Below are 22,863 nucleotides of genomic sequence, written 5' to 3' on the forward strand. Positions count from 1 at the left end.
TGAATGACATGAGACTGGGAAATAAAACCATGTTTTCCCCCTCCCCAAGGGGCGTTAAAAACAAGAGCAACTTAAAACTCAATTAGGACAGACTTGGGATTAGCCAGAGGGAGAGGAAGAGGAAGAGGAAGATGGCAGCAGCTCTCCGGTCCTTCCCCCCCCCTCTCCGGAGGTACCAACCTGACCCGCTTTTGACAGAGAAGGGAGCTCTCAAGCCATGGGATTTTTTCTGTTCTCTCCCCCTCCCCAAGCCAAGGCATCAGAGGACAACCTTTGAGGGAATCCCCTCCCCCCTCCCGTCCAAGTGGCCATCCCATCCCCAATTGGCCTCCCCCCTCCGCCTGGTCCCCGGGCCAAGATTGCTTTCCCCCACCATTCACAGTTCAGAGAAGTCCATGTGGGTGGCCTGGGGGTAGGGGGTAGTGGAGGGGACCTGCCCCCCGGGCCCAGCGACCCCTCAGGACGTATTGGCAATGGGTCCTGCGCCGTCTCCTGGTGTGACCTGGCTTCTGTCAGTGTTCATTCTTCCCTCACCTAGAGAGAGAGGGGGGGGGGGAGAGGGGGAGAGAGAGAGAGGAAATTGAAGCCATGTTGGACCTTCCTTTTCCAAATGACCTGAGTTGTTAGTCTCATTTTGTTATTGTTAAGGGAAGCGCAGTGGTTAAACTGCAATATTGCAGGCCAGCTCTGCCCACAGCCTAGAGTTCGATCCTGACAGGGTTCAAGATTGACTCAGCCCTTCCATCCTTCCGAGGTCGGTAAAATAAGGACCCAGATTGTTGGGGGCAATAGGCTGACATTGTAAACCGCCCAGAAACTACTATAAAGCATTAATGAGCTGTATATAAATATAGCAATAGCACTTAAGTCTTATATAACGCTTCGTAGCGCTTTTACAGCCCTCGGTAAGCAGTTTACAGAGTCAGCCTATTGCTTTTAATAATCTGGGTCCTCATTTTACTGACCTCGGAAGGATGGAAGGCTGAGTCAAAATTGAGCCAGTCAGGATCGAACTCCTGGTTGTGGAATGCAGAGTTATTTCTTTTATTTATTTATTTATTAGTCATATTTCTATGCCGCCCACTCTCCGAGGACTCTGGGCGGCTTACCCCAAAGACAGTATACTAAATAGCCTATTGCCCCCAACAATCTGGATCCTCATTTTACCCACCTCGGAAGGATGGAAGAGATGAGAGGTGAGATTTGATCTGCTGAACTAGCAGTCAGCTGAAGTAGCTGCAGTACTACGTTCTAACCACTGTGCCACCTTGGCTCAAGTCTAAAGTGCTATTGCTATTGCACCCCATGCACAAATAACCCCCTCATGGGACAGCTCCTCCCCAAAATTCAAGTGAAGCGCCACGAACGAGAAAGCACTCACTGTGCGAGGTTCCAGAGCCAGACACAGACCCGACTGAGCTCGCCTGGGACCGGATGTGCGGTGGAATGAGGTTGGAATTCAAACCTGGCTGGATGGAGAGCTCTGCAAAGAAAAGAGAGAGAGAGAGAGAGAGAGAGAGAGAGAGAGAGAGAGGGTGAGGCATCCCATAACTCACCTGGGGAGGATCCACTCATTTCTACAGGCTCCTCAACATGCCTGAGGAGCTGCTAACCTACAGAAGTTGAGAGCTCCACCTGACGTTTATTTTTGACGCGAGGGCCATGCCACCAAAGCATAAAAAAAGACCCAACTTTGGAAGGGGGAAATGAATTGAAACTACCAGTGGTAGTTTTAAAAGGGCTTTTAATCCCCCAACGCTGCATAGCTTCAGTTCCCAATTAATTATTCAATGACAATGCAAAACGGAACATTGTTTTAAGTTCATTCGCGCTGCAATCTAACCGTTCAAAAGATGGTTATCTGGAGCATATGGGGCCAGCCTGACGCAAAAGGCTGCAGGCCACATGATACCATCAAGGGCACTTTTCTCCTGTTAAACTGTTACACGGACAGCATCAACTTTGCCAACTGTGCTGAACCGAAAGGAGCTACGCTGTTAAAAAAAAAGGGCATTTCAGGTCGCAGCCAATTACATTTCTAGCTGCACTAATTTATTCCCTTCCCAGTTCTACTTCACTGAGGCTGAAAACCCTTCCTGGGACACATCTTTTGTATAGAGCGGGTGTCGGCAAGCCATTGCTCTGGAGCCACATGCGGCTCTTTGGGCCCTCTGCTGTGGCTCCCTGTCCCATCACTGGTTAGCCCCACTCCTCGTTCCTTTTATTTTTGGGGATATTTTTGGAAATCTGGGCTGGCTGAGGAACGATCGCCAGCCGCAGCAGAGGCTTCCCTTCGGCCAACCCTCCTCCCCCTCCTCCTCTTGTGATCCCCTGGCGGGCTGTGGCTGAGCCGGGAGCATGCACATGCATGGGGAGACCCTCCTCAAGCGAGCACCAAAGTACAGGAAACGTGGGGGGGGGCAGGAGGCCTGCACATGCGCACACTCCTGGCTCGGCCACAGCAGCCAGGGGGTCACAAGAGGAGGGTCGCTGGAGAGTGCAAAATCGAAGCGGCTCTGTACCTGCCTTCACGCCACATTTGCGCATAAGGCAGCCTTCGCTTCCTGCTGCTTCGGGCTGGAATTTGCGCCCTCCATGCTTGGCTGAAGAGCTGCCGGGAGTGGGGGAACGACATGGCAAGGTGATGGCCGGAGCTTCAGTGCAGGAGAGAAGCCGCGTCCCGTTAAGACCCTCCTTAAGCGCATGCACCCAGCTCAGCCACAGCCGGCCAGGGGGGGTCTTGAGAGGAGAAAGGGGGGGGAGGAGGAGGACGGTCGCCTGAAGGGAAGCCTCCACCGCTGTTGACGATCTTTCCTCAGCCAGCCCGGATTTCCAAAAAGAAGAAATAAAAGGAGTAACGAAGCACCCTAAGAAGAGCTTGCTGGCTTGGCCCAGCCGCAGCTTTGAGAGAGAGAGAGAGAGAGAAAGACAAAGACACACACACACATACAGAGAGGGGAGAGGGAGAGAGAGAGACATAGGGAGACACACACAGAGTGATACACAGAGAAGGTGTGAGAGAGACATAGACATGCACACAATGATACACAGAGAGGGGGAGAGGAGAAGATAGGGAGAGAGACAGACACGGGGAGAGAGGAGGGGGGAGACAGAGAGAGGGACTGAGAGATGGATGGATAGGGAGGGGTACAGAAAGATAGAGAGATACGGAAGGAGAGGGAGGAGAGAGATAGAGGGGGAGAGAGAGGGGAAGTTAGGGATAGGGGGAGAGAGAGATAGAGAATGGTTTTGTGGCTGATAGGCGTGGCTAGGGGAGTCATGTGACTGGGTGGGAGTGAGTGACATTGAGTTGGCCACGCCCACCAGGTTTTGTGGCTCCCGGTGTTTTGTTTTTTTTCTGTGGGAAACAGGTCCAAATGGCTCTTTGAGTGTTTAAGGTTGCAGACCTCTGGTATAGAGGGAAACCAAACCAAATTAATTCTCAATCATTTATTCATTCAAATACAGGGAATAGGAAGCAGCAGAAGGTAGAGTGGGGTGGGTGGTGGAATAAAATATAAAGCCACAATGTAAGTGAGAGTCAGTTTGGTCTAGTGCAGGGGTCTCCAACCTTGGCAACTTTAAGCCTGGCGGACTTCAACTCCCAGAATCCCAGCAAAGCTAGCTGGGAAATTCTGGGAGTTGAAGTCCGCCAGGCTTAAAGTTGCCAAGGTTGGAGACTCGTGGTCTAGCGGATAAGGAACCAGGCTAGAAAGTGGGAGACAATGAGTTCTAGTTCTGCCTTAGCCATGAAAGCCAGTTGGGTGACCTTGGGCCAATCACCAGGAGACAGTGAGTTCTAGTCCTGCCACCGTGGGCATGAAAGCCAGCTGGATGACTTTGGGCCAATCATCAGGAGACCGGGACTTCTAGTCATGAAAACTGGCTAGGTGATTTTGGGGCAATCTCTCTCTCTCTCTCTCTCTCTCTCTCTCTCTCAGCCCAATTCACCTCACAGGGTTGTTGTGGGGGAAATAGGAGGAGGAAAGTATGTTGTATATGTTTCACCGCCTTGAGTTACTTACAAAAAAGCAGGATATAAATTAAATAAATAAGGTGTTGGGCGAAAGACAGTTCCCAATACAGTATTCAGCAGCCGTGGAATTAATGCCTGGCTCCATCAAGGCATATTCCAAAATTATTCACAGTGCATTTTCCATAACAAGCATCTCTGCTTCCTTGAATTTTTCAGCATTTGGGGAAAGGGGTGTGTGATCAGCATTGTTTCCCTGGTTTTTTTCCCCCCAACATTTGGGTGGACTGTTGTGCCCGATTCCCCTTGGATTTATTTATTTTCTCTCTCTCTCTCTCTCTCTCTCTCTCTCTCTCTCTCTCTCTCTCTCTCTCTCTCACACACACACACACACACACACACACACCTTCCCAGTTGTGTCCAACTGATTAGATGCCAGCCACTTACCCACAGGGCTGAAGTTGAAGAGCGGGGGCAAGTCACGGCCATTGGGCAACCGAGCGTTGGGCTCGCGCAGCTCGTCAAAGAAACTGTTGGCACAGGCCTCCAGGGGAGAGAGGCGAGTGGCTGGGGTGTACTCAAGCAGGCGACTGCACAGCGAGATGGCCTCCAGCGGCGTGCGAGGCTTAAACACCTGGGGAAGAGCAGGAGATATGGTCACGCCCAAACCAGGTGTTCCCTGCCTCTTAAAAACCCTCCCTCACCGTAAGCCCAACACTGATTTCTCCAGAAATCACAGTTAATCCAATGGAGACGCTCCATTCTGGACTTCCAACCCTTTGGGTACCAGGGACTTCTTCCACAGAAAAAAAAAAAAACCAATCCACAGACAGGGGGAGATGTGGTTTTGCATGCTACCTAGATCTCGCGCATGCACAGATGAAAGCTTCGCTCGCTTGCGCGGCCCGATTCCCAATAGGCCAGGGGTCTCCAACCTTGGCAACTTTAAGCCCAGTGGACTTCAACTCCCAGAAGTCTGGCAGTTGAAGCCTGGCGGACTTCAAGTTGCCAAGGTTGGAGACCCCTGCAATAGGCCACAAACCGGGGGGGTTGGGGGTCCTTGATATAGAAGATTCCACCACTCTACCAATTCATGTTCTTGGTGTTATTGTTTTTAAATCTGAGCCGTTATTTATTTATTTAGCGTACAGCATCTACAGAACTCATCGACATACAACACTAATAAAACGTTATACGCACAAATACAAAATCTAAATAGAGCATCAGCGTAATCAAGCATGTACAATGTGCAGACAAATATACCAAACAAGATAAAGATATTAGGATAAAACCATGATAACGATCGTACAATATGGCACCACAGAGTTTCAACAGGACAGACATTGTATAATTCAATATCTAATGAAGCTAACCATCTAACTCAGTGTTTCTCAACCTTGGAAGCTTGAAGATGGGTGGACTTCAACTCCCAGAAACCCCCAGCCAGCGCTGCTGGCTGGGGGATTCTTGGAGTTGATGTCCACCCATCTTCAAGCTACCAAGGTTGAGAAACACTGATCTAACTGCTTCTGGTGTGGCTGTGACGAGATCGTCCCAGGGACCTTGAAATCTCCTAAGGCAGGGGTGTCAAACTCCCAGCGTCACATTGTCATCACATGACATATCGTGACTTCCCCCCCTTTTCTAAACCGGGGTGGGCGTGGCCAGCACATGATGTATCCGGGCCTCGAGTTTGACACCCCTGTCCCAAGGGAACATTCTTGAACTATGCGTGTTATTGCAGAGTTCCCCAACCTGTTTAGCTTTGCGGACCAGCTGGGGGAAAAGAGGCGGGGGAGAGAAGGGATGCTTCCACATGCACGCTGGGCAAGCGTGCACGCGCAGCTCCATTTGCACAAGCGACCGTTCAAAGTTGCGACGCTGAAAAAAGTGACTTACAACCCGTAAGTCCTTGCAGTTGTGACCATCGCAGGATTCCCCCCCACGGTCACGTAATCAAAATTTTGGGTGCTCAGCAAATGGCATGGACTTATGGTTTCCAGCAAGCAGAAGTCCATGGAGAAAGCTGGATTCGCTTAATGACTGCAGTGCTTCATTTAACAACCGTGGCAAAAAAAAAAAAAAGACTGTAAAAGCAGTTGGCTGACAGAATAGCCGTGTTGCTTTAACAATGAACATTCTGGCCTTATTGTGGACATAGGTTGACGCCTATATTTGCGGTATTTAATTTACACAAGGGCAGCTTGCAAAATTCTACTTTCCTGGTTGCAGAGATTTATTTTAACGCCAGGCACCTATAACCCTGCTATGCCAGGACCCCTTCAAGTGTGTCCTTTTCAGTGATCTTTTAGAAATGTAAACTATCTTGGACAATAGCACAAAGTCAGCCATCGTGTTTCATCTTCTCCACAATCTCCCTGCTCCCCCCCCCCCTTACCTTTATCCATGGATGTGCTTTGATCTGGGGGAACTTAAACTCTGTGTAGTTGGGATTCATCTCTCGTATCTGTTCTCGCGTCGGTGTTCCCAACACCTGCAGAAGGGAAGGGAAGGAGGACAATCAAACCACGGCAAGTCTCGACAGTACTTCGACAACAAGACAAAAAGCCCAGTCACTCGGCCCATTAGGCTGACTCTCCGATTCCACTTCAGTATTTGCAGGACTGAAAATAGGTTGTAGCACTCTACAGGGCAGGTGGGGGGAAAAAAATAAAGTTAAACAGTTACCTTGATGATCTCCACTAGCTGATCCACTCCACTGTCCCCAGGAAAGATGGGCTGCCCCAGGAGCAGCTCGGCCAGCACACAGCCGGCAGACCAGATATCTACGAGAGAAAAGGGGTGCCGTTAGCCCCACACGGAGAGAAGCACTGCTTGCTATAAAGAGCTGCAGTGTGTTCGCATTTGGTTCTTGAAACCACCCTCCTAGCTCTCTTGGTTTTCTGGCCAGGCAAAAAGATCTCGTGTTCAAAACCGAGCATCTCCAAGCAGACTGCAAACACAGTTAAGGGCCGGAGAAAATGCTTCTCAATCAACACAGAAATACTAAGCCAGCGACAGGAATCAATATGCTGGCTAGAAAGATCGGGGAGGGAAAGCTGAGTGGCCGAAAGGGAGCTTCCGATTCTCACCTGACAATTACAAATAGCCCTCGAGGTACAATTGGGGCTGGAACTTTCATTGCTAAGTGATGTGGTCGTTAAACGAGTCACACCCAGTGTTATCACTTTTCCCACAGTTAAGTGAATTTGGTTTCCCCCCATCCACTTCGTTAGAAAGCCCTGGGAAGATCCCAAATGGTGGTCCCAGACCCCAGGATGCTGCAAACATGCCAGGTGCTGAATATCCGAATTCTGACAATGTGACCGCAGGGATACTGCACCGTCATAACTTTGCAGAGTTGCTAAACAAATGTTCATAAGTTGAGAACTACCTGTATAGGTCTTTCTTCCTATGATACAGCCGGAGATAGAGCTATAGCATAATGCAACCCATTTCCAGGTGGACTACAACTCCCAGAATTCCCCAGCTAAGGCATTTCTGGAAGTTGTAACTCCACACTTGGAGGTTTTGGGGAAAGTCAATGCAAAATTGTTCAAGATGTCATCCTTTTTTTGCAATTCACACACAGAATTTGCTTCCGGAAGCAACCAACATCTATGGAAGGAAATTCACTTGAGCTGAGCAGCTAAAACTTGTAAGATCTCTCAATGGGCTCACCTATGTTCGAAGTGTAATCGGTGGCTCCAAAAATGAGCTCAGGCGCACGGTAATAGCGAGAACAGATGTAGGAAACATTGGGTTCGCCTCGCACCAGCTGCTTTGCACTGGAAAAAAGAGGGAACAGTAGATGGGGATCTCCAGAGAACTAGAATGCTATTGAAATGAGGGCTGAGAGGCATAAATTGAAGCCCACCTAAGACCCCCCCCACCCTCGAGACCTTCTTCTTCACTGCGTTTATTATCTAACAAAAAGTGAAAATGATTCAACGCACAATTTAAGAACAGCAATATAAATTACAAGAAATCTACCGTAAAGTTCTATCTAAACAAAAATAAATACAAGGATTTGTCCTGGCTCCAAGCCAGTTTTGGGAACTGCAGTTTACCCTCTGCCCATCATTCAGAAGCCACAGAGAGATCTCAGCCCAGAAAAGCATACCTGCTCCCCCCGTTTAACAGAACAGCAGAGTTGGAAGGGACCTTGAAGGTCTTCTAGTCCAGCCCCCTGCTCAAACAGGAGACCCTACACCATTTCAAACAAATGGTTATCTAACATCTTCTTCAAAACTTCCAGTGTTAGAGCATCCACAACTTCTGGAGGCAAGTTGTTCCACTGGTTAATTGTTCTCACTGTCATGAAATCCCTCCTTAGTTCTAGGTTGATTCTCTCCTTGATCAGTTTCCATCCGTTGCTTCTTGTCTTGCCTTCTGGTGCTTTGGAGAATAGCTTGACCCTCTTCTTTGTGGCAGCCCCTCAGATATTGGAACATTGCTATTATGTCCCCCCAGTCCTTCTTTTCATTAAAAATCCATTTTAAAAATTTCATTAGAATTAGGGCTGACAGCTCTAGATTTGCAGCAGGAAGATGTGGGTCCAAATCCTGCTTAACCTTGAAGCTCAAACCAGTCGCTCGCTCTCGCAACCTCCTCACCGAGCTGTGGGAATGGAAAAACGGCAGCAAAGGGGGGAAAATCCAACTGTGCTGTCCCAAATATCTGGGAGAAAGGATAAGACCTGTAACATTTATTTACAGGACGTGGCTCATAAATTCCTTCTGGGGAAGCTTTGCAAGATGACTGATAAAACCATGCCAGCAACAACAACAACAAAAAAAAACTTAACAGCTACGCAGAAACAAGGTCACAGAATGACCAACACTCTGAACGCATGGGGGGGTGGGGAGAAGAAAGGGTCAGTCAAGACCGCGGACCAACGATGTGTGGTAGCTCTGAAAGGAAAGCCTTTTTGAGGCAACCAGGCGCAACATGAAAGTTGCTGGGAAAGGCACGGGCCACAGAGAAGCAGAGTTGCACATTAAGGCAAAGAGTGCATAAATCTTTAGGGAAAAAATTTCAACTTCCTAAGAACAAGCTGGGTTGTTCACTGAGCAGTGTCTCAGTGGCTAAGACGCTGAGCTTGTCGATCGAAAGGTCGGCAGTTCAGCGGTTCGAATCCCTGCTGCCGCGTAACGGGGTGAGCTCCCGTGACTTGTCCCAGCTTCTGCCAACCTAGCAGTTCGAAAGCAAGTAAAAAAGGCAAGTAGAAAAACAGGGACCACCTTTGGTGGGAAGGTAGCAGCGTTCCGTGCGCCTTTGGCGTTTAGTCATGCTGGCCACATGACCACGGAGACGTCTTCGGACAGCGCTGGCTCTTCGGCTTTGAAACGGAGATGAGCACCGCCCTCTAGAGTCAGGAACGACTAGCACATATGTGTAAGCGGAACCTTTACCTTCACCTTGGATGATTGTATTTTAGGATTACGATCATGATTGAGAGACTTGTTGCTTGTATGTACTCTGAGAGCTTAAGCACCGGAGAACAAATTCCTTGTTTACACTTGGCCAATAAAGAATTCTATTGTCTTCTATTCTGCTTGTGGCTGCAGAGCCACGAGGTCTACAGACAAACCCCACTTCCACTTCCTCTGGTTAGAAGGCTGATGTTGCCTGCTTCTCTTACCTGCCGAAGTCGCAAAGCTTCAGTACGGCTGTATCAGGATCCACCAACAGATTCTGAGGTTTGATGTCTCGATGACACACGCCTTGAGAATGGATGTAAGCGAGGCTGCGGAACAACTGATACATGTATACCTGAATGGAGGAAGGGCAGTGGCCATTAACAAGTGTCAGTTTGGTATACTTTAGATCACTGGGAGCCTGTGAGTTCTAGTCCCGCCTTAGGCATGAAAGCCAGCTAACTGACTTCATGCCAATCGCTAGGAGCCTGTGAGTTCTAGTCCTGCCTTAGGCATGAAAACCAGCTCAGTGACTTTAGGCCAATTACCAGGAGATTGGGAGTTCTAGTCCCGCTTTAGGCATGAAAGCCGGCTGGGTGACTTTGAGCCAGTTCCTCTCTCCAAACCTGCCTCACAGGGATGTTGTTTGTTATTCAATTTTTATCTCACCTTTATTACTTTAGATGGTGAACATACCTAATACTCCTTCTATTTCCTCCCCAAATATCAATCCTCAATTGCTGTAATGAAAATAGGTGGAATAGGTACTAGATAGGTTTTGCTGCTTTGAGTTGGCCATAATAGATATTTTAAAGTGGGATAAAAATATAATACTATATCTTAAAAGCAAAAACTAGCTATAAATATCTACTTTCTTAGTACTAAGGTCATCCTCTAATTCTGATACAGCAAACATGATCATTTGTCCCTACCGTCTGATCTACGGCCAGTCCTCAACTTACAACCAAAAACGAAGCCTGGAATTTGGGTTGAAAGTCATTGTGGTTGAGGCCCCAAGTGGTTCACCATGTGACTCACCTTACAACCTCCGTCTTAATTTTAAGACCGTTTTCAGGAAGGTCGTAAAGTGAGTCACTTGGTGAATTACCCGATTGGTAAGCAAACCACGTGGGCATTAAGCAAATCAAACATATCCGATGGACTTTCTTTTCTTTTTCTTTTTTTTTTGCTGTTTCCTGCCAGAAAAAATGGGGGTGGGGGAGTCACAAATCATAGCCACATGACTGGGGGACACTGTAGCCGGTCGTAAATATGAGCCAAGTACCCAAAATGCAATCACATGACCACAGGGGTGGGGGGGGTGGGCGGGATGCATCAGTCGTAGTTTCGACGGACATGTCGTAAGCCATTATTTTTGAAGTCCGCCGTAACTTCAAATGGTCATTAAGCAGAGGCTACCAATAATACTTCTGTAAAAAGAGGATCATAATTGGGCAGCTTGCCAATCAATGTTAGTAGATTCCATCACTATGGAGCAGTGGTGGTATTCAGCTGGTTCTATCCGGTTCGGCCAAACCGGTAGGGGCGGCGGGAGGCTCTGCCCACCCGCCTGGACGTCATCACGTTCCGTTTTTGACGCTCTGTGCATGTGCGGAAGGTCGCGCGCGCGCTCACATTTGCAAACCGAAGGTAGCGAAGGTAAGTGGATACCACCCCCGTTATGGAGGCATCAAATCTTCCTGAAAGCATCACCGCCTCCCGTTTCTGCCATAGATGACCACATGGAAAACAGAGGGAAAATGCCATGCCTGTGGATAATGGGCTAGGTGAATGATGGCGAACCTATGGCACACGTGCCACAGGTGGCACGCAGAGCCCTCTCTGCGGGCACGCCAGCCGTCGCCCCAGCCCAGCTACATCGTGCATGCAAGCATGCCTCCCGCCAACCAGCTGGTCTTCGGGTCTCTGCCGTGCATGCGTGGGGGGCGGGCACATGCGGGGACGTGTGCACACATACATGGGGGACACATGCACGCATGCATAGGGTGCAGGTTGGTGCAGGAGGCTTTCCAGGCCCGAAATGGGGCACTTGGGGGGGGGATGCCCCATTTTGGGCCTGGAAAGCCTCCTGCACCAACCTGGAAGCCAAAACGGGATGCAGGAGGCCAGGGCGCATGCGCAGGGGCCAGGGCAAATGCGTGGGGGGGGAGCTCGCATTGCATTTTGACAGTTTGGGCATGTGTGTATTTTTGCACGCACACGTGTGCTTTGGGCACTCAGCACCAAAAAGGTTAACCATCACTGGGCTAGGTGGATAAAGAAAAGGGGAATTTTTTTTTTCCTTTTAGCATTCTGTCTGCTAAACCAATGCTAGTTAAACAGACAGAAAACCTAAGTAAGAGGCAGACAGAAGCAATCACCAGCCCAGAATAACTGGAGATGTTTTGAGAATTCCTGACAAGGAACCTAAAGGGAGTTAGAGAAGGAGAGGAAAGAATGAAGAATATGGGAAAGAAAACAATAAACCGAACAGAAGGGCAGGCGAATAGGCCCATTTCAGTATTCACACGATGAATATGGGCTACAGACTTAACTATCGCATTGTGCGATGGTGAATGTGAATATTGCTTGATTTTAGTGCTTTTTAAAAATGTATTATTGAAAGAAAAAAATAAGTTTTTTTTTTTAAAACCGCAAAATAATGCAAGTAAGTTTTCTTAATGGTGAAATCTACTTCTTTTTGCTTGGCCTGAGGCAATCTGCAGTCCCACCCACATCAGCCACCAAGGCCAGATGGGGATCACTATGGCATCCAAATTATGAGTCATCCTTTGCCCACAGTTCATTACCACTTGCCCCGAGGGAAGCATCCCTGGATTGGGGGGGGGGGAAGGGGGGGAGAGACATGCAAAGTCTGTCCCAGATGTCTGCTCACTGGGCTGCATATGGTTGTCACCACCATTTGCACCAAGGAGCGATTCCAGAAGTTCTCCTTAAAAAAAAAAATCATTTATATTTGTTTGCAATCTTTGGGATTGCTCAAAAGCCATTTTGAGAGGACTGGTCTCCCGAAAGGTTTGAAAGAAATCATGATATTAACGAAACAAATAGATAAAAGAGAGCCAGTTTGGTCTAGTGGTTAAGGCACCAGGCTAAAAACCGGGAGATGGTAAATTCTATCCATGAAAGCCAGCTGGATGACTTTGGGCCAATCACCAGGAGACGGTGAGTTCTAGTTCCCCCTTCGCTAGAAAGCCAACTGGGTGACTTTGAGCCAGTCATTCCCTCTCAATCCAACTCACCTCACAGGACTGTTCTTGTGGAAAAAATAGGAGGAGCAAGGAGTATTAGGTGCGTTCACTGTCTTATTTGTAAAATAATACAGGCGGGAGATGGATGGATGGGTGGGTGGATATAGGGATAGGGTGATTATAGCTACAGTAGATAGCCATAAGGGCAAAACAGATCTTTGCCTTTGGACTCCCTACAAGTAACTTTGCCTAGTTCCCTACAGGTAAAAAAAACAATTAAAAAAACAAGTAGCAATAAAGAAATAGTTGCTAATGCCATTGCAAAATGCCATTCCATTCCATCTTTATGCCCTGCCGCTTGAAAAGAAAGACAAATCAAATCCAGCCCACTTTTCAGATAAAAAGATCAAGAATTAAAAATAAAAGAACAACAATTTTTTTTAAAAAAAGAAAAGAAAACGCAGCACCCCAAAAGCATTGCATTTGATGGAAAGGTGGTCTGAAAAAGAACAAGGTATTTAAAAAGACTAAGGTACTTAAACTCAAGGGATTAAGAAAAATGCAAGGCATGGTGGCACCCAGGACAGGTTATGCAATGGGGACCAAAGCTATTTAAGTGATGAAGAGGGGAGGGGAGGGGAGAGATTTTTTTTTGTTTTTTTAAAAAAAGTCTTTGTGTAAGGAAAGTCTCCTCCCAGCTTTTCTGGTGAAAAAAAAGAGCTCAGGTCAGAGGTGGTGGGAAAGATTTCAACCAGAGCCCCCGGAAAGCTGCTATTCTTAGTTCAATAATGCCCAGCTGGTGGAACCAAAGGTTTTCTTGTGAATCGGGACATTTTCTTGGTACAGTCTGATGCTGGATTTTATAAGTACAGAAAGAATAAGGAGATCTTTAAATCAAATAGGAATCTGCCCAGTCACTCGAAAGGTAAACAAAAGGCAAAGAGCTACTGGTATGCAGAAAGGGGTTAAACAAGAATTTTGATGCCACTTCAGAGGTAGCCGGAGATCAGCTGAGGGATGCCAGGCTTTGTGGCCCAAGCAACAACTGGAGAATTACAGTTACCCACTGTCTGCCTTGTAGTCCGAATATTATTCTCCTTCCCTGAATAATGCAAAGGCGGCAGGTAGGAGAAGACAACCAAGTTGTATCCAGCCCTACAACAATTAACTTCACTGAGAAATCAAGTGATTTGGACTCAATCAAGCTTCTTCCACACACAATGTAAAACTCAAAGAGTCAGTGGGCAGGACAACAACAGTCATACTGAACTCATGCCTTATAAATAGGAAGGTTCATTCTAGAGAAAAGTCTTATCTACCCTGTTTCCCCGAAAATAAGACATCCCCTGACAATAAGCCCAATCAGGCTTTTGAGCGCATGCGCTAAAATAATCCTCCCCCCGAAAATAAGCCTTCCCCAAAAATATTTAAACGCAGAGCTGGAAATCAGGTAAGATGGCAAGAGGAGCCCCATCTTGCTCCACACACCCCAAAATAATAAGACCTCCCCGAAAATAAGGCCAAGTGCTTATTTTGGGGTTCAAAAAAATATAAGACAGGGTCTTATTTTCAGGGAAACTCAGTATCTGGCTGCTAAAAAAAATGACACCAATACAATGGCATATTATTAAATAGCCAGGGGAGATGGGAAGCATAGATGCTTGATGGATAAAAATAATTTGTCCATCAAGACAAATTATTGTCCAACAGGAATAACTTTCTAATAACAGTATTATGGGTGAGGAATTCCATCTCAAACAAGTTTCCTTTTTTATGATCATCAGAACAAATGCTCCCCAAGGCATTACCCCCCCGAGAAATCTCACGCCTGACACCCATTCTGCCAAACCGGCAAACGGTAACCGATTCCCACAACTTCCTCCAATCCTCAATGTGCAAACAAGGGCTTGATTTTCATCTAAACCTAAGCCATGATTTTTTAAACCCTGGTTTGCTGAACAAAAGCTACCATGGCCTGCTCATAACGCGAAGCTGTGGGTGAAGAGGCGCCTTGAGAGGTAAGAACGAAAAAACAGAAAGGAAGTCTGTTCAAAGGGAATGTGCGGGGAGCATCACACTCGCTTCTCTGTCCTTAAGGACTCTGTAAACTGGCCTTCAGCAATTCTGCTCAAGGTCACCTTCTCCCTTTAGATTTTCTCCAGGCTGTCTATAAAGTTCTTTGCGGCCCAAACTGCTTGCATTTGGTTAAGAGTCAGGGACCACTTGAGCGGGGCCTACTGAGGCAACTGGATGGATTCTCCCATGACGGTAAACCTAAAACTCCAATCTCCTCTAGAGCTTAGCATGTGTTGGGAATTTAACCAAAGCCTCCCTTTGCTGGTACGAGAGGTTCTCGGAGAGGAACCGCACTTACCTTCACATAGATGACAGGGATGGTCTGTTTGGCTTTGGTGAAGTGGCGGGCCACACGGTAGACTGTTTCGGGCACATAGTCCAGGACTAAATTAAGGTAAACTTCATCCTTCTGCAAGAGAGGGTGGAATAGAAGAGATCACATGGGAATTCCCTCAACTAACAGCATCTTATAAAAAACAGGGGTGGGGGAACTGTGGCCCTTTTGTGACTTCAACTCCCAGAATTCCCTGAGCCAGCAGGAATTCTGCAGGTTGAAGTCCACAAGTCGTAAAAGGGCCATAATCCCCTACCTCTGCTATAAAGAGGTCAGTAGACTATATTATTTTTGTCTATTTGATCTGTATGGCAGCCCATCTCATCTAAGCGACTCTGGGCGGCTGACAACAGGTAAAAAGAATCCAAGAAAAAACAAGTTAAATATCAACATGCAAACACATAAAAAGTGTCCCTCGTCCGGTAGCCCTGCCTGGTAGCTGCCATCTAAAAATGCAGAGATAAACATGCCTCCTTTATAAAATGAGAAATGCCCTTCCTTTTCACCCTCTCAGAAAACCGTAGTTTGAAATTGCAGACAGCACAGTTGCGGCTTCCTTCCTTATACCAGTAATTCTTGAGGTTTTGTGCTCAGAGGCATCCTATTATTACTATCTTTAATTATTTTTGGATTCGGCTCCAACAACAAACACGGAGCTTGCAGCTGAGCTCTACAGAGTCTTGCCTCAGATTAAGCATTGGCTAAAACAGGGGTCTCCAGCCCATGGTCCGTGCACCGGCACCGGGCCGCAACATATCAGAAACTGGGCCACGCAAACAAGCAAAGCCCCATCTGCGGGATGCAGGCAGCCTGCAAAATCGCACCCCTCCAGGCCACGGAAAAACCTCTCTCCACAGAACCAGTCCCTGGTACCCGAAAAGACTGGAGGCCAAGGACTAAAATACAAAGGGTTGGAAACAAAGAGGAGAATTAAAGACTTCTCCTTATGGAGCTTCATTTTTTCAGCATCTCTGCAGACCCAGATTTAAGAAATTTCACATGTAGATTTGCCCACCAGGTCACTAAAGTCACCACTGGAGATGCGCCTCCCAACTTTTCCTCTTCTAAGCTGATAGATAAGAGATTTGGAATAGAACAAGAGTAGAATGCAACATACAGGAAGTCCTCGACTTACAGCAGTTTATTTAGTGATCTTTCAAAGTTACAACGGCACTGAAAAAAAGTGACTTGTGGCCGTTTTTTTAACACTTAACGACTTTTGCAAGCCTCCCCATGATCGAGTGATCAAAATTCAGATGCTTGGCAACTGGTTCATATTTCTGACTGTTGCGGGGATCCCAGGGTCAGGTTATCATCCCCTTTTGTGATCTTCTAACAAGCAAAGTCAATGGGGAAGCTGGATTCACTTAAAAACCGGGTCGCTAACTTACCATTTGCAGCAATTCGCTTAATAACGGTGGCAAGGAAGGTTGTAAAATGGGGCAAAATTCACTTAGCAAATGTCTCTGTTAACAACAGAAATGTTGGGCTCAATTGTGGTCCTAAGTCGAGGATTACCTATACTTAACCATTAACCTGTACAGTTGGTTCATCACATAAATCCCGTTAATCCATGTTCAAGTTCCCTTTGGGGCTATCGGTATTTGGAGATCACTTGAGCTGCAAGCAGATTTAAGCTCTTATTTGGTTTTCAAACTTATTGGAGAACTTTGACATACCTAGCAGTTGGGTTCATGCAATGCCTTGAGAGAGAATCAAACAAACCGCAGCATAACCAGGAGATTAGACAATCTCTATCAACCTAATCTGTCTCACAAGGCCACTGTGTAGGTAAAATTGGAGAAAAGAGCAGAGCAGAAGTACTGAGAGGATACGTTGGACAATGCTGTGCAGACACCAAAAGCCAGCTCAACCAGAGCTGTTTGAATGGAATGTGTCCAGAAAATGATCTTTTCATGGCAGATAATAATAAACGTTTCTCCATTCTACAGCCTGTCCAACTGCCATATTCCACCACCACCCCTATTATTTCTCTTGCTAGACTTTCCACATTGAGAAATCTTTGTGGAATCAAAGAACTACAAAGGCCATTTTGGGTACCAAGCTGATTACTAATCCAGATAACCTCTATGATTACATTACTTGGGGAAACTGTGTCGATCACCAGTAAGGATCTCTTAACTACTCATCCTGGATCTGAGAACTACCCGTATATTAAATGGACATTTGTTTTCAAACTCTGATTTCAATAAACGTATGCAATAAACATTGTGAGATGTTTCCTTCTGTGGAGGTTGTGTCCACCATGAATGAAGATCCGGAGAGGGAAGGAACTAAATTATTTGTGGTTTTTCCCTCCCAGGATCTAGTATACTACAGGTAGTCCTCGACGTACGACCACAATTGAGCCCAAAATTTCTGTTGCTAAGCGAGACAGTTGCTAAGTGAGTTTTGTCCCATTTTATGACCTTTCTTGCCACCGTTAATAAGTGAATCACTGCCGCTGTTAAGTTAATAACATGGTTGCTAAGTGAATCTGGTTTCCCAATTACCTTTGCTTGTCAGACAGTCGCAAAAGGGGATCCTGTGATCCCAGGATACGGCAACTGTCATAAATATGAGTCAGGTACGGAGCCTCTTGAATTTTGATCATGTGACCATGGGGATACTGCAACAGTTGTGTGAGAAACAGTTGTGTCATAAAGTCACTTTTACAGGGCTGTTAGAATCTGAGCGGTCACTAAACAAACTGTTGTAAATTGAGGATTATCTGTATCCTCATCTGTTTCAAGGAAGAATGGGATAGGAAGTTCAAAGGATGAACTTTGTGAGCATGAAGGGCCATCAAGCGTTACCTGAATTTCTTAAATCAAGTCAGAAACATGTCTTGGATTCACCATCCAAGGTTCTCCGACCTTGGCAACTTTAAGACTTGTGGACTTCAACTCCCAGAATTCTCAGCCAGCATGAATCTTAAAAGATCTGCCTTACAGTATAGACAGTATATATTGTATAAAGGGATCATCGGAGTTGCAGTCAAAAATACAAAGTGGGCAAAATGCAAATCCGAGGCAGATCCTCAAAAGCACAAGGAGGAAGAAAAGAAAACCAGCCCTGTTACTCTCCTTTGGCGTGCCCCCTTTTCCCTCTTTCCAGCTTTCCCTCACCTTTTCACCGCTCGAGTAGAAGAAATATCGCAGGCGGACAATATTGCAGTGATCCAGCTTCCGCATGATCTGCAGCTCCCGGTTCTGAAGTAAAAGAGAGACCAAAATGAGGCACGGGATCACAGTGGTAAAAACTAGCAGGATGGATCAGTCCCCTTTTCTTTCCAGTCTCACCTTGAAACGTTTATCTTGTAATACTTTCTTGATAGCCACCAGCTCGCCAGAGTCTGCTAATCGGGCTTGGTAGACAACGCCGAAGGACCCATTGCCGATCACTTTGATATCGGAATACGAGACTTCTTGAGGACGGTCAGGACCCTGGCCGGGTGTGGCCACCACGGTGGTCACTTTACTACTATCTCCTGAAAAGAGGAATGACGGTCAAATCCGGATCAGACAAGACGAAAGTCTGATTTAGTCCAAGCGGCCTAATTTGAACTCACTAAATGTCTTTCTCGGCCTTTCCCAATCCTTCTCGACAATTAACGCCCCTAAAACATTTCCAATCCCAATTAAAAAGATGATCTTCCCCAAACCCACATTAATACCAATAAGCGCCTTGGGGTACACTCCTTCGAACACCATCGGCATTGACAAAATCCCCCCTCGTCAATTGCCAAAGGCAGCTTTTCTCGGAACCGCTGACATCCCGCGATAACATCTGTAACACCTTCCAACATCCACATCTGCCTATTCCAGGTCCCTAGGGGAAGGACTTCATAGGTGGACAAAAATAACCAAACTGAACTGTCTGTGTGATGAACCATAGTCATTTGTTTGTTTTTTTTTTAAAAAACCAAGCTGGTTCATATCCTTGCCCCCCACCCAGTTTCCAAACTCAAATTCTACCCTAAAACTACCCAGATCCCTACAAAACCACATCACACCCCAACTCCTGACATGCTTTAAAACCAGGAAGGAACAACTTAGAACAGTGTTTCTCAACCTTGGAAGCTTGAAGATGGGTGGACTTCAACTCCCAGAATCCCCCAGCCAGCGCTGCTGGCTGGGGGATTCTGGGAGTTGAAGTCCACCCATCTTCAAGCTACCAAGGTTGAGAAACACTGACTTAGAAGATGCTGACGTAGCAAGCTTGCCCTTTTAAGGTGGGCCGGCCGGCTAATTGGTACCAAACAGGGATAAGTCATGAGAGACCACTTCTGGCAAATAACCAGGGGGAAGATCAGAAGGACAAAAGGGTGGTTTTGTTTTGTTTTTTTGGGGGGGGGGCAGGCAAGCATTTCTTCTTTTTTTTTTTGGTTTTTTTTTCCCCCCAAAAAGAGCTGGCACTCACCATCATGGGCTTTATCCTTATCCTGCCTGCCCTGCCTCACCCGCTTTTCCTGCTACGACTTGCATCCCTGGCGAGAGTTTCTCATTCAGCCTCTCACCATCCCAACGCCCTCACCACCACCACCCCTCGCCTGACCTCCCCCCCCCCACAGCCCCAGCCCCACCCATGGGCCGCCAGCCGCCCCTTGCCAGGCCCTTCTCCCTCCTCTTCCATGGACCCACCCAGCAGGGCAAAGCCAGTAGCCCAAGAGTCCCGGGCGGTGGGGAGGGGGGGGGGAGCCCAACCGGCACTCCATCCAAAGGGCAAGACGTGCCTCGGGCTCCCCTGGCCCGGTTTCTCCCTCCCTCCCTCCCCCCCCCACCCCACCCCTACCCCTGATTTCATCCTGACGTCACTGGAGTAATTCTGGAGCCCTCGTCCAGTTGCTGACCTCGGATAGCTTCTCCCTCCAAGCCCCGGTTGCCGGCCAGGGGAGGATCTGGAGCCGGGAAGGGGCTCACCTTGGGCGAACCCAGCCTGCCTCTCCCCACACCGCCCCCCCTCTCCTCCCCTCGGCCCCCAACGGCGACGCCCCCCCCCGCCCACCCCCACCTGCTCCTTGCCCCCCCTTCCTTCTCCTCCTCCTCCTCCTCCTCGAGCCCCCAGACCCAATTCCCCTCTGCCTCGGGGGGGGGGTCAGATGAGGCTCCCCCACTCCCAGGTTTCCCCTTTCCGCCCCCTCCCTCCCTCCCCCTCCCCCGCCCCTCGTGGCCCTCCCGCCGCCCCCCCCCCGCCTCAAGCCCCCTCGGCGCTCCTCCTTTGTGTGGCTCCCCCACCCCCCGGCCGCGCCTGCCCCATTCATTCCCCGCCCCGCCCGCTCGCCCGCCCTTCCCGGCCCCTCACACTTACGCCCCAGCTTGAGCCCCGGGAAGGCGACCGTCGAGCTGGAGCCGCCTCCCCCCGGCCCAGGCCCGGCAGCCCCCCCGGGTTTGCCCCCAGGCGCTGCCCCCGAGGTCGGGCCTGGCGCGGTGGGGGCCGTAGCGGGAGCCCCTCCGGACGGGTCTGCGAAAGAGCTCGTTCGGGGCCGGGAAGAACCGGCGCTGCCGCTGCTCATGGTGAGGCCGACACCGGGGAAAAGGGAGGGGGGGGGGCCGCGCTGGCTGGCTCCGTCTGAGGCGGCTCGGGAGCCGGCCCTGCCCGGCCCTGTTGCAAGAGCCGACGGGAAATGGAGTCTCGGGCGCGGCCCGCCTACTTATCGGTTAAGGAAGAGAGGACTCGATTTCCCAGAAGGCGTCGCGCGGGCGATGGCCGTAAGCGCGGCGGCCGAAAGAGACGCTGGGAAAGAGAGTCCTCTCATTCCGCGCCCCCTCTGCGGCCGGCCGGGCTCGGGACTACAAGCCCCTGTGTGCCTTAGGATCTGAAGCGAGGGAGCGTGGGAAATGGAGTCCTACTCCGCGTAGCGCGTAATAGAGACTTGACGGGAGGGGGACTCCGCTTCCCGGCATCCCTCGCGCGGACCTGGTCAGCCTATCGCGCAAGAGGAAAGAGGGGAAAAGATTTGAGTTTTGGCTCCTCCCAAACCAGAGCAGGAAAAGCAAATCGTGAGGTGCGAGAGAGACGCGAGGCGAGCGCTCAGCCGCCTGAAGAAAAAGCCGAGAGACTTAACCTTTTGCCCATCGCGATTTCTTATCCATTAGCCCAGTCTCAAAGGGATCCGCCCTGAGGGCTGTCAGGCTGTGGCGCGATGAGGCGCGGAGAGAGAAAACTTGCGGGGCTTCGGCACTGCTTTTCCCGAAGTGCTTTGCGCGGGACCCCGTGACTCGGCCAGGGTGGCGCGGACTATCACGGGCGGACTACGGCTCCCATAGTGCATTGCGAGCAACAACAACAAAAAAAAGGCCGTTGTTAGGGTGAGGGGCCTTGAGGCCGCCGAAGCACCGAGGAGTCACGAAACTCTTCGCCCCCGAACACGGCAGATGAGAAGCGATAACCAACCGGGCAGTCGATGCCTCGGGCCCAAAGAACAACTCGAGAGCGCTCAGGTGGCCTTCTGTGCGGGCGGGCCCGACACGCTTCCCGTCATGCACCGCTCTGCCCTCGAAAGGACTTGTGGGAGTTGTAGTTTGCGCTGCTGGAGGAAAAGCATCTGGGAGGCAGAAATCACAGTCTTCTCTATTGACTCTGCTGTATTTCAGTATTAACAGTAACAAAGTAAAAGATGACATGATTAAAAGTTAGAATAAGTGACAGAAATAGGAGAAGGGATTAGTGTTAGTGTAGGCCCTTTTATATAATAAAATAAAGCAACCATAAGAGAAAATACGGAACAATTGAACAAGGATAGATGGCAATTTATTATAATTGTTTTATTAGTATTAGAAATATACAAGTTGATTGAATGTAATAACTATGATTCATTTTACTAGTTTTATTTGTATTGGAATGTATGACACTCGGGTGCCACACTGTTCACGCATCGATTTCATATTTTTTTTAAAAAAATACAAAAAACACTCTCTAAGTGGTTTACAGAGTTAGCATATTGCCCCCAACAATCTGGGTCCTCATTTTACCCACTTCGGAAGGATGGACGGCTGAGTCAACCTTGAGCCGGTGAGATTCGATCTGCTGAACTGCAGCTAGCAGTCAGCTGAAGTAGCCTGCAGTATTGCAGTACTGCACTCTAACCACTGCGCCTCCTCGGTTGATATTGATTGCTTATTTGTACCCTATGACTATCATGAAGTATTGTACCTTATGGTTCTTGACTGTATCTTGTCTTTTTATGTACACTAAGTGCATATGCACCAAGACAAATTCCTTGTGTGTCCAATCACACTTGGCCAATAAAGAATTCTATTCTATTCTATTCTATTCTATTCTATTCTATTCTATTCTATTCTATCCCATCCCATCCCATCCCATCCCATCCCATCCCATCCCATCCCATCCCATCCCATCCCATCCCATCCCATCCCATCCCATCCCATTCCATTCCATTCCATTCTATTCTATTCTATTCTATTCTATTCTATTCTATTCTATTCTATTCTATTCTATTCTAAAGGCTCCCGGTTTCTTAGGGATCATATTTCAGTCGATTTGTATGGGCTGCAAAATTGCTTGCAAAGCATATTTGCTTGGGAGGATTATTTTCTGAGACAACTTTTCCTGAAATGCAGTTCGCGCCTTTCCAGGTAAACAATTCCATGCAAAAGAGCTACCTGAGCTGCTCTTTCAAGGAAGGAAAGATCACCTGTGTGGCCATGCCACAAATGTGGGAGAGGTGAGAGGTGGGGGGGGGCAGGCTATGATTAGTTAAGAAACTAAGCAACTGTATTGTGCAAACTTAGAAAAGGGGGAAATTAATAACCAGGTTAGGCATGTTATGAAAGCCTCTCTGCATTTGGTGTGTAAGTCAACACTTGTGTCTAGGGTTTCCCGAGA

The 22,863-nt window shown here is 48.3% G+C and overlaps 1 protein-coding gene across 1 annotated transcript; it reads right to left on the reverse strand.

Annotated features, from left to right (window-relative positions):
• Window positions 1-344: 344 nt before the first annotated feature.
• GSK3A (glycogen synthase kinase 3 alpha) lies at window positions 345-20,532 on the reverse strand. The gene is made up of 11 exons (XM_070949744.1): window positions 20,326-20,532; window positions 18,318-18,505; window positions 18,144-18,227; window positions 14,980-15,090; window positions 9,618-9,748; window positions 7,655-7,761; window positions 6,662-6,759; window positions 6,372-6,467; window positions 4,421-4,607; window positions 1,382-1,483; window positions 345-534 (listed from the first exon to the last, which is right to left on the reverse strand). Exons 1-11 carry the CDS (start codon window positions 20,528-20,530, stop codon window positions 458-460), a joined length of 1,386 nt encoding a protein of 461 aa, XP_070805845.1. The 5' UTR covers window positions 20,531-20,532; the 3' UTR covers window positions 345-457.
• Window positions 20,533-22,863: the final 2,331 nt, after the last annotated feature.

This window comes from Pituophis catenifer, unplaced genomic scaffold, assembly GCF_029215685.1.
Source record: "Pituophis catenifer annectens isolate HBS135680 unplaced genomic scaffold, rPitCat1.0.hap2 SCAF_9, whole genome shotgun sequence".
Classification (NCBI taxonomy): domain Eukaryota; kingdom Metazoa; phylum Chordata; class Lepidosauria; order Squamata; family Colubridae; genus Pituophis; species Pituophis catenifer.